The following is a 12,500-nucleotide window of genomic DNA, read 5'->3' as shown; positions in this document are numbered from 1 at the left end:
TCCCTCAGACTGATATTTCTGTATGTTAAAGCGTGAGATATGAGCATTTAGTTGAGATGGTTTTGAATCCACGGGTATTATTTGAATTAGACTTATTTCAAACAATAATCTCGTGAGTGCCAGTATTCCAAAATACGTCGTTACAGTATGGAAACTCCTGAATTTTTAATGTGTTTTAATAAGCTTAATGAACTGTTGAAATTTGCCGCAAATGTATGTGTTTACTGTGTGTTATTTTCTATCTTATGAAAGACTTTCAATTTGAAAATTGTGTTAAGCGTTACACTCAAAATTTTCCTTTTTTTCTATCCTTTCCCTTGTTTTCTCAAGAAAAAAAAGTCATTTTACCCTAGCTTCTTACACACTATAATTATGCTAATCAACAAGGACAACCTTAGCATTCAGCAAAAAGATAGCTTTATTGAAGATGTACGTTATTAAAACTGAATAAACCTGGACATGTTTCTGAGTCACCCCGAATTGGGTGTGGTGATTGTGCTACTCACCTTAGGATTTCTCATGTAATGTTTACTATTGACAACAGCAAAGAGACACGACTGATTGTTTTCGATGCACAGTCTCTAATTAGGCTCTTATTGTACCTTCTCTGTTTTGTACAATTTTGTGTCTTCTTTCATCAAAAATTGAATGTTCCATCTTCGAACAATTGCCTCTATTTCCCTTGACACGACCAGACAAGAATCAAATCTTAGAAGAAGATAAACTATATATTAAATTTTTTGTACGATATCCCTTTAATAGCTTGGATTTGTGTTAACCAAAAATGCATAGAAAAGGAAAATCTTTGTAGGCAATTAAAATATAGTTATTGGCCAAAAAGTAGCAAAGTGAGGCGAACATCTACAACCAACTGCCACAATTATTAGTCGTGTTTACCGCGTTAGTCATTTCGCCACAGCAGCCGCTAGTTTGAGAGAGCCAACTCAGACCATCTGAGAGTCAGGCAAGTTGTTAATTGTTTTCAAATAAATTAAAGAAAGCGATGAAAGAGGAGGCTTTCAACTGTTTTTCCAACGAGATGTGCCTGGTAGGTCTTGCCCACTGTACTTTATACGCTTACTAGGTTCACTGGGCGTTACTGAACACAGGAATGGAACGCAATATAATTATACCAGAATAAACCGGAATTTGCCGAATGAGGTGGAATAACACCGGAATGAAACAAAATGAACAGGAATGGAATATACCGAAACGAACCGAAATGAGGCGGAATGACAACTAAATAAACCTGAATATATATAGCAGAATGAACCTGAAAATGCCAAAATTTGGTGTTTTAATAGTTAGCTCCGACCAATTTTCGGTTGTTTTCCCATTTCAATCAGCTTTTGTTGCGTCACGTGGTTCCCTAAGGGAATTGCACGTGTTTTTGCCTTTTTTAGGATTTGGAGCACTTCCGTCATGAGAAAAAATTCACCTCAGGAATATCCATCGCTAAATGAATAATTATTTGTTGTGGAAGTAATATATTTTTTTGTGAACAAATACAGTAGCAAGAGAAACAGAATGTTATTCTAATTGTTTTTTCTACGGATCTTGGAGGCGGCTTTCACCGTGCGAGCTAAAAAACCCGTAAACACTTGTATTTCATTCTGACAGGTCAATTGTGTATTGACCAATCACAATCAAGTTCAGCCAACCACAAACTAATTACCGTGGCTGCTTGCGGGCTTCCCATGACCCTCATGTGATGGAGATATACCAATCTCGTACCCAGAGTCCTTGGGCTTTTTGGTCAGCAGGTGAGCGCCTGGAAAGACTCTGGGATAATGGACTTAAATTTAACAAAATCAACTGATGTCAGTTTTTCATGCGTCTGTCCTGTTATTGATCATGAATTGCGTCATACATGTAACATTGTCAAAGTAGCTGTGGATCCACAAGGCGATAGCCGAGTGGATCCGTAGACTCCTTTGACAATGTTATGACAAAATTCATTGTCAATAATAGGACGGACGCATGAAAAACTGACATCAATTTGTTTTTTACAATAACAAAAAGGCAGAGGGGTCAAAGTTAAGTCAAAACACAAGAAGAAAGCGAGACAAAAATGCGAGGAACTTCAATCTGACACAAGCAATATTGCGTCATTATCGCATAAATTATAAATTTATGTCTGCTTATTGACAATAAAAATTAGCCAATGAGCGCGCAAGAATTTTTGCAGTCATTGTAAAATGTTTTTTTGATTGGTCGCTTGCATAACAATGGCAGTCCGACAGGAAGTCGGTAAGTAATTCGGAAACCCCAGAATTCGGAGGGAGATTCAAAATCTAAATCTATGGTAGTTTCAGTGCTGTTTGTTTTTTTCTACCTCAGAAATATATACAGTAAATCACAAAAATAATCAAATGACAGGGTTTGAATTATATCTTCTGTTTCCGATTAAACTGCAGCTTGCACAATAAGTCTGGAAGCCATGTTTTCTGGGAAAGTGAAGTCCATAGAAGTCCATTATATCCCAGGGTCTTTCCAGGCGCTCACCCGCTGACCAAAAAGCCCGAGAACTCTGGGTATGGAGATATGTGACCCTATTTGGGAAAACCGGGCTTAACGAAAATAGCGTTGTAATGCATTTTCAACGCATTTTAAACGCGTTGATAATGCATTACAACGCATTGATAATGGTTCTCAACGCATTTGTAATGTTATTCAGTCCATTGTAAAAACGTTGACAATGTTCAACAAATGTTTAAGAATGGATGAAAAACGCGTTGCCAACGCGTTGGCAACTTTTTCCAACGTTTGACACAAATTCTGCACAAAACGTTGAAAACAAAGGACAACGTTTCGCCCCGTTGTAATAAGCTTAACACATTGTCAACACAACCAATAGCGGTTTATTTACCGATAACAAATTCAATTGAACATCAAAATTCTGCATCTGAGAGAATTTGATTTTGTTTGATTAATAAAGAGAAATTTGTTGCAACTTACATTAAAACTTTTGCGAAGCAACAGCCAATAATTATACCCACCAGAAATATAAACGTTGAAAAAGAAAATGTTGGCGTGATTTGTTTGGCGCTTTACCCCCGAGCTTGCCACTAATTAGTTCAATATTTTTTCTGTCATAAATTTTAAGTAAACTTTTCGATTTCATTGGCTTCGAAAGCAAAGAGTAAGCTTCAAAAAGTCTTTGAAATGCATCAAGCTGTTCACGATTAAATGTAACCGACGGTATCGCAATTTTCATCGTTCTCAACTCATCATCCCAAGTCACGCACACCACGGATTTGACAAAGATATTTTTTTATCTACGTAGCCTTGCCTCACTCTTGGCAAATGATTGCGTTTCAGGAAATTTCACTCCTATTTAGTATTTTAAGCATTTCTGATGACGCCTTCACTTGCTACTCAAGGGAATGGTTATTAATGGTTATTTATTTTCCCTGGTGATTTTATACGAACATTACGAAGCAGACACTGAGGGAGACAAAGGCGCGCCACATGTTAGCTCATGTTATGGCTCGTTTTGCGCCTTTTATCTTTATGGCGTTGTATTGCAATGGTTGGCGAACTGACCGTTTTGATAACTTAACCGCAAAAGGGTTTAATCTGCACTGGTGTAAAAGCAATTTTAAGAGGCCCGCAGAACAAAATTTATTTTGTTTCAGCAGTTCAAATTCGTGATCGCTCGTGCGCAACGTTGACATCCTTTGTTATCCATCATGTTTGTTATGTTGGGGTATTTTGTTGCAGTTGCCAACTGAAATTCTCAGGATCAATTTATCGGCCCGATTTTTCGTATTGGTTACACATAAAGTGTTATCTCAAAACGATAAACAATAAAGCGTAAAACCAAAAATAAAAGTTTTTCACAAAGAAACGGTTGATTTGAATTCAGTGAAATTTAAGACTCGATCGATTGTTCAAATCGAATGTCATTTGAAACACACGCATGTATCAGTCTTTTTACCGCCATAATTTCGTTCAACACCGTAAGAACTGAATCCAAAAAAGTAAGTGACAGCAGCCATAGGATAGTTGAGTTTTACACTTAGCCGCGTTCTCTGCAAAATTACAGGAAAACTCCATGTATTTGATGTTTCTGCTCAAATTCAAACCAATACGTACGTGCTAGAGTTCATGCTAACGGGTTAACAATTCGTTGTAAAGAGTTCGTAGTAACTAATAGTAGCGGTGCTATGAATGATTCCAAACGGCCCGTGGCGGTTTCATTAAACGCGTTGTCAATGTTTGACAACGCATTGACAATGTTTTGAAATGATTTTGAAATGGATTTGCAACGCATTTCGGTTCCGTTGAAAAACATTGCCAACGTTTTAAAACGCAATGGAAATGCTCTTCAACGCATTTTCAATGCGTTGAAAATGCATTACAACGGAAAAACGCTTCAACGCTATTTTCGTTAAGCCTGCTTTTCCCAAATAGGGTCACATATACAGAAATAGATTCGTGCAAACCGGAAAACTCTTTTTCTCTTCCCGATTGTTAGCAACAATGCCATTGAACCTGTGCGAAGTGTTTCCTTGTTTGAAGATAGAAGAGTCAGAAGCACAGAAAAAAGATTGATCGCTGATAATGTACATAGTTTTACATGAAGAATGTTTTTTTCTTTTTTTCCCGCTATTGAAGAAAAAGTGCTGGTGGACAGCCGGCAGCACTTTTCCAAGGGTAAAGGGTAAAAGGGTAAAGGGTAACAGGTAAAGGGCTACTTAGTATTTATCTTTAAAAAATTAGCATTTAATTTCTTTAATTTTCAACAACCTGACCTGCGACATTAGAATTACCACAAGTGATATTACCTTTTTGCTCTCATTTCGTCTTCGTCTTTCAAGTTCCTTGAAAGTTATAACAAAACTCACATGTAGTTCAATTATCCCCTCTGGGAGGTGACAACAAGTTACTTACATTTACTACGACTGGGTAAACTTCAACAACCCAAGATATGATTAGTAAAGACAAAGCGGTTTTTGTCTGAGTGTTGTATAAGTGCTGAAACATACGCATATGCCCGAGCCACTTTTCTATTTCCACTCAGGTCGCTTTCTTCCTAGGTCTGCTGTTGTTAACCTTCTTTAAGGGATGTGGGTCGACATTCTGGCCTGCCCTACACGTCACTTTAAGGGCACAGTTATCGCATCAGCGCTGCGTTTACAGTGGCTGCAGTGTGCTTGCCGGACTGGTTAATTAAGGCTTGGCTTGTAGTGCTGGGGAGATAAGGTGGCTTGAGCTCTTTTTACCGCCAGCACTCTTTCCATCATAGCATGATGCTGGCCGGAAGTTTGGCTCATAGTGTCGTGGAGAGTTAGGCTTGTACATGTACAGGTATATCATTATTTGGCTTTTACCAACATACTACAAACTTGTCTGATCCGGCACAGTTCGCTACGTGCGTTGGGGAGATAAGTTGAGGCCTTTAGTCACGTTACTGGAAGTCTCCACATCGTGGAGCGGTGTTCCCTCCTTTTACGCCAACATTGTGTTTTGCATTTTGTTATTGTAGTGTGTCTTAGATATAAATACCCGCAGAACTTGCGACATTAAAGTCAGGTTTTCCTTGTGGTTTTATCGTATCTAACAACATTGCAGAAGTTTCTTTTGACCATAGTCTTGAATACTACATTAGACTAAGTTTATATTATAATAGTATTACCAGTATTTGTTTACTATACATGTATCACCTAGTGTTCAAACGTTTTGAACAGATTTTTAAATTTGTAAGTCTTAAATAATGTTATAATTTTTAGTAATTTATGTGACTGTGTATGAACATGTTCCTACAGGTGTGTTAGCACTAGAGACTTATGACGTTACATCTGATGGTGTTCCTGATGTGCTTGTTGGCCGAGATGATGGTTTAATTGAGATTTTTGGTTTTGATGAGGCAGATGAGCCAGTACATCGATTCAAACAGGTCAGTTGACTCATGGGGTTACACTGAGAGTAATGGAATTGGCTAAAAAAACATTTCTGTTGTTTTATTTTGAGAATGTGTGTTATCCTTTAGTTTTAAAACAGTTTGCCTCTTAGGGCCTTTTTACATGGAGATACATGTACAGTGTAGGGTGCCCCGGCTGACCAAGTTATGATAATTATAACCTAGTAGCTGCCTTTACACTGTACATAAAACTCACCTATTAAAGCGGGATGGCTAGTGGGCTATCTTTTGAGCGTGCCCCTTGAAGCACAACAAACAAGATGGCAGACAAAAGAAATGTTTTGGCATGGTTTTGGCAAGAAGTTAATTTTTTAATCCCTTGTTCCACTAGCGGGCCACTTTTCAGTGTCTAGAGAAAATATTTTGCAAGTTTTATTTGTCATTTTGTTCAGTAGATGTCACTCACTGGTAAGTGATAACAATGGTGAATCAATGTTTTCATGGTCTTTTTCCTCTCAGTTATAGCCGCCTAGGATAACCTGGCACATAATTAAACCACTTACATGGTAAATGATAGCACACCTAGAAGGTCTGCCTTGGGCAAGTAGACACTGGGTGCCCCGGGAAGGTGGTTTAACCCTGACTAGCATGTAAACACTTCAATGCGTTTTCTAAAGAAACGTAAGAAAAGTTGGCTGACTCCCAGGGTAGCGTTAGGGTTAGGGTTAGCGGTTAACTGGGTTAATAGCTGGGGCTCTCCCTCCATATAAACAAGCCCTTAGTAGAAGTATCACCTGGTCCTCAAATTAATTAGCATCAATTGGAAGGTGTTTAATTCACTTTTAAGTAGAGGGCAAAAAACTAGTCTAGATTGCCAGGTGAAAACTTTACATGGCATTCAATAATTATCTTCTAAAGACAATAACATTGCCCTCATTTAATTTTCATTTTTGGGATTTTCCTTCATCCAAGGGAATCTTCAAAATTAATAAATTAAATATTATTCCAAATTTATGCCTGAAATCAATTTTATGGTACATTATTTTTTGTTCAACCAGAATCCCATTCATCTACATCGTACAAAAAAGTACACACCTAGGTAGAATATGGCTTTGTCAAATTAAAACTACCCTTTTTGCTTTTAGGCACTTAGTGAAAGTATAACATCCATTTGTGGTGGTTGCGTGAGTTCATCTGGCTATGATGAAGTAGTAGCCTCCACATATGCTGGCTGGGTGGTTGGTCTGACATCGGAACCTCAGCAAAAGGAAGCAGGTCCCTCAACTGGGACCCAAGAGCTGATCAGTGATGAAGTTCAAGCGAAAATGGACAACCTGAGGTGAGAATGCAGTGTCTGGGAGGTTTATCTGTCAAAGGCAGTCCACAGCCCTGATACTACATACTAACTTAAATTCTTTTGGAAATTAAGCTTTGATTTAAAATATAAACGCAGTTGATTGTGGACTTGTGTTCTTGATTTTTTTCAAATAATGTATCATTAATTAATATTATAATATAATAGTAACATTAATGAAGTGTGTTTTAATTTTAAAGCATACTGTATATTCCTCTTTGCAGGTTGGAGATAGAAACTCTTCAACAGAAAGTGTTAAAAGAAAGAGAAAAATATCAGTTTACTGCTCAGTCAGAAAGTGCTTTGTCAGCAATTCCACAATTTGCTATCAATGATAAATTTGCTCTGAACAGAGATGATGCAAGTTACACATTGAGTATTGAGGTGCAGATTCCGATAGACAATGTCCTTCTACAGGTACCTTTTCAGTACTTTCTTAATAGCAAGATTTATTTTAAAAATGGCGAAGGCCTGAGTCTTTGTTTCCTTCAGTTGATATTTTCTAGATTTATAGCAGAGCTCCCCATGCACACGGAGCACCATGGCTAAAAAGATATGGTAACCCATAATTTATGTGCGAGAAAACTTGGTTTTGGTCATTGCACAACAACCATACAACCGTCCACTCTCCATGTATGACAATGTGACTAGTATCACAAAGTCATGACCGTATCATTGGCTCAAGTTGAGAGCTCATCGAGGTCAGCTGTTTTTTCTTTAAAATAAGTTGACCGCTGACCAGGCTCAAGGTTAACTTATTGTAAGAATAAGAGCATGGGAGCTCTGCTTTAGGGCTTGCATAAATCTATACATTACTTTTACACGTACACAGTATCATAAGCTGTCAAAATAGTGTCTTAGCATGATGATGTTCACACATAAATTATTGTTAACTTTGTTAACTACATATGAAAGACGTAATGCTTATAATGTAGATTTGAAAATAACTTGTTGTGACTGAATTTCAGGAGTTTTCATTTACCGGTATTATCACATATTGTACGTTTCATGTACCTGTAAGTTAGGTTACAAGCAGGGCAGCTGGTTCCTTACCGTACCATGCCAAATTCAATGAGCAGATCTCATGCCAGTTAAGCTTAAAATGATTGAATTTGATTGTGCTGTGAATTCTTGAATTCTTTGCCACAGAGTGATGTCCCAATTGACCTTTTGGATGTGGATAAGAATTCTGCTGTAGTCAGCTACAGTGCCTGTGATATTGAGGTAACCCTAATCCTAACCAAGGATTTAATTTATATTTCGTTGATAACTTTCTCTTGACACAACTGACATACTGTAGTTGTGGCAAAATTATGACTTTGAAAATTATTATTATTATTATTATTATTATTATTATTATATTATATTTAAAGATACATATATGTACCTTTAAATTAATAAAATAATGTTACACCCAAACACTGAGATTACACTGTAACACACCCACGACCAGTGGTTCAGTTGGTTATTTGTAAGCATTAGGCTTTTATGCGCAAGATCACACGTTGAAACCCTGGTTGGACCAACACTCAGGGTGTTAGAAAGACCTGAGCAGAACGTACTGCCTTCCTTCATCTTCAAATATTGGTTAGACTTTTCAAGTCTTGTAGAATAAGGACTATTATTATTTATATAATAGGTCCTGTCTCACAATCAGCCGCGCACCGATGGCTCAGTTGGTTATCGCAAAGAGTAGGGCATGTAGCTATAGTTCCCGGAGTTGTGGTCTGTCTTCTGTGCAATATCATGGTTGGGAGGGTAAAAGGGTGCACTTAATTTGGAGCCTTGCTCTGTTGTGCGACCCCCACCACAGCCTGTTTCTCTTTTGTGGTGAAAGTGATTAAATAAAATACTTTACTGTTAATCAACATTGTGGGATGTTAAAGGACCCACACACTGTTCGTGAAGAGCAGGGGGAGACCCCAGGTGTTGTGGTCTGCCCTCCTGTCACATGCGTGTGTTGGTAGGGTGGTGGGTGGGTGAGATCATCCATATTTAATGTAGACTGATTGAGGCTATCAAGAGGTGCCTTTTACAGGATGAGGTCTAACTGCCATGTATGTGATATTTGAGGTATATAATCCATTACCATTGCCATTACACACAGTTCAAGCTATGCTTACACAGTAACACTGACTAATAATTATTAATATTGTTTTCTTTAAAACATGTTTAGAGATTCCAACCCTCCCGTTTTGGCCAGAAACCTCCCCTTTTCAGCAAATATTTCCGTCCTCCCATAATAATATCCTCCCAGTTTTTAAAACTCTTTGTAGCCAAAGAAAGATAATGTTTTCTTTTACATGTAATTGTTTAACCAGTCTTTTTCGCATGATTCTTTGCCATTTTTTTGTGTCTAAGTTGAGCTTGAAAATGTGGGTATAGCCCAAAGCTTGATCAAACTCTTGTCCATTCTTATTTCTAAGCTACATGTATATACATGTTCATTCCCCATGCAAGCAAATATTGTTATCAAAAAAATGTGATAGGAATCAATAGGCCTTTAACTTTCACTGCCTGTTAAAAATTGCAGTATTTTCCATTGACTGTGATCTTAAAATGCAGGAAATGGTATCTTAGAGGCACATAGCTATATAGGGTACATTGTAATTTTAAAACTGTTCCCAGGGGTGCATGCCCCTGTACACCCCACATCTATTAATTTTACCCATTAGACTAAGTGTTTTTGTTTTTTTAACCAAAATTAAAGTACACTGTTCACAAGTGACTCTCTCTCAATTAATAAGCTTTTGCCCACCCAGTTAAGCAACTGATGATTAATTTTTTTTCAAAGAATAAAAATTAACCAATGTCTGACAGTAATCTTTCGTTGTTTGCCAAGGTGAAAAAAGAAAACCAAGAACTATTTTTATTCATTCAAAGATTGATCTGGAATTAAGATAGCTGCATATTACACTGATGTTTGTACAAAAATTAATTAACTTTAAATTATTACCTAAAAATGCAGCTCTGTACTACCAGTTTTTTTTCCTTTTTTAGAATGGAAATTTCTTGCTTGCAACTTACAGATGTCAGGCAAACACAACAAGGCTTGAACTAAAGGTTTGATTGTTTTCAGTACACACATTATACATACATACATAACATACATACATATTTTAAATTACCACTCCCCATACGGGCTTTTCAGGGCCATTGAAACACAATCAACGTAACAACAACAACTGTTGAGAATCCCAACTGGCCAAAGGCAAACCAGTTGGCTATTTACAAGTGCAGCCGAGAAGTTGAACCATGGACTTAACCATGCAGGAACAAATTCAACGAGTGGTCAGAACGATTCTTGAACCCAGGAACTCCAGATCTCAAGGCAAGCGTCCTAACCTCTAGACCACGCTGCCTCCTGTGTTCAATGAAGTGTTGACTCCAAGTTTACAGTACATGTAATTTCAGGTGAATTTACAGACAATGTTTTGACGGTAACATTTACTATCTATATTAGGCAACCCATTACCCCATGTGAGTGAAAATACTGCATTTCTCCAGCACGGGGCCCGAGCTTGAGTAATAATTATTTACTCTCTCACAGGGCCCCCTGAAGAACACTGGCATAATCACTGAATCCCTTCAATTCAGGGAGACTAGCTGCTGGCATTCACTTACGTATGAATCAAATCATCTTGTCGAGTTTTCAGGAGGAGCAGTGACATAATTATCAAGGATGCTTGAGTTGCTTCCCCCTTTTGGTCTAGCCCATGATTTTATTTGAAATGTTTTTTTGCCTCCTGGCACTGATGCTAAGCCTTGATACTGTGTTTTATATCAGATCAGATCAATAGAGGGACAGTATGGTACTTTGCAAGCGTATGTTACACCCAGAATTCAACCCAAGACTTGTCAAGTACGGCAGTATAGCATCAAACCTCTGTCACTTCACCAAAGGACTCACATGTTTGATGCATCAAAGTAAGCAATCAAAGCCAATCATATCATTCAAATGGGTATAACTTCACTGTTTCAATTCTTCTTTATTATTTTTACTTAATAGACCAATGAACACACTGAAGTTGATGGGTCAGTTCAGTCTCGCTGAAGTCCACTCTTGGGTTTCTTTTTGTCTCCCTGAGGTTCCAGACAGGTTTGTTTCCTGGTGAATTCTCTTTCATACGTCAGATTGTTCTGAGTTGTTCCCTGTTAAGGGGCATCTCATTTATTTAAGTGGTCCTTAACACATGTGAGTCATTTAAATCAAGTCACTGTTTTGTAATCACTACTGGTACATGTAGTTACTCTGTAGCTGCATGCATGTACAGTTCATGTATCCCTAGAATCATTTTTGTATCATTAATTTTCACCAACAGAACTCCTGCTGGGGAGCAAGTGAATTTTCATTTTCTGTCAACATTTCTTGACACACAGCTGGACTGCCAGTACAAGTAAGTAGTAGTTTTTGAGCTAGTACCTTGAGAGATGTCTAATGCAGATGTTATGAAAAAGGCTAATATTGTTCTTCTTTAGCCTATATGTATAAAATTAGCTTACATCTGTAGCTAATCAAATGAAACCATGTTGTCTCACAGTGATGAGCGCAAATTTCTATTGCGTCGAGAAGCCTGAAAAATTTTCAGGACTTCAACGGGATTTGAACCCGCGACCTCGCGATACCGGTGCGATGCTCTAACCAACTGAGCTATGAAGCCACTGACGTTGGGAGCTGGTCACTTCTGAGTTCACAACTTCCCGTGATAAGTAATTATGAGTGAAAGATATATATGAAATACATCATATATTGTACTGCGGGTATGAAATCAAATGAAACCATGTTGTCTCGCAGTGATGAGCGCAAATTTCTATTGCGTCGAGAAGCCTGAAAAATTTTCAGGTCTTCAACGGGATTTGAACCCGCGACCTTGCGATACCGGTGCGATGCTCTAACCATGCAACTGAGCTATGAAGCCACTGACGTTGGGAGCTGGTCACTTCCGAGTTCACAACTTCCCGTGATAAGTAATTATGAGTGAAAGATATTATATGAAATACATCATATATTGCACTGCGGGTATATATGATGTATTTCATATATATCTTTCACTCATAATTACTTATCACGGGAAGGTTGTGAACTCAGAAGTGACCAGCTCCCAACGTCAGTGGCTTCATAGCTCAGTTGGTTAGAGTATCGCACCGGTATTGCGAGGTCGCGGGTTCAAATCCCGTTGAAGTCCTAAAAATTTTTCAGGCTTCTCGACGCAATAGAAATTTGCGCTCATCACTGCGAGACAACATGGTTTCATTTGATTTCATACCCGCAGTGCAATA

General features: G+C 38.0%; 1 protein-coding gene and 1 non-coding gene across 2 annotated transcripts in view; both read left to right on the top strand.

The window, feature by feature from the left end:
* The window catches only part of LOC138016494 (Bardet-Biedl syndrome 7 protein homolog), a 28,832-nt gene that overhangs the window by 7,250 nt on the left and 9,082 nt on the right, over positions 1-12,500 (top strand). Inside the window, exons 10-17 of the mRNA XM_068863639.1 lie at positions 5,772-5,902; positions 7,012-7,205; positions 7,445-7,637; positions 8,370-8,444; positions 10,221-10,283; positions 11,008-11,147; positions 11,230-11,319; positions 11,543-11,617. Coding sequence (XP_068719740.1) covers positions 5,772-5,902; positions 7,012-7,205; positions 7,445-7,637; positions 8,370-8,444; positions 10,221-10,283; positions 11,008-11,147; positions 11,230-11,319; positions 11,543-11,617 — 961 coding nt within the window. The remainder of the gene's footprint in view (positions 1-5,771; positions 5,903-7,011; positions 7,206-7,444; positions 7,638-8,369; positions 8,445-10,220; positions 10,284-11,007; positions 11,148-11,229; positions 11,320-11,542; positions 11,618-12,500) is intronic.
* Trnat-ggu (transfer RNA threonine (anticodon GGU)) lies at positions 12,334-12,406 on the top strand. The gene has a single exon. It is a non-coding gene; the product is annotated as a tRNA-Thr (tRNA).

Source organism: Montipora capricornis, chromosome 9 (genome assembly GCF_036669925.1).
Source record: "Montipora capricornis isolate CH-2021 chromosome 9, ASM3666992v2, whole genome shotgun sequence".
Lineage (NCBI taxonomy): Eukaryota > Metazoa > Cnidaria > Anthozoa > Scleractinia > Acroporidae > Montipora > Montipora capricornis.
This window is presented reverse-complemented; position numbering and strand designations above follow the sequence as displayed.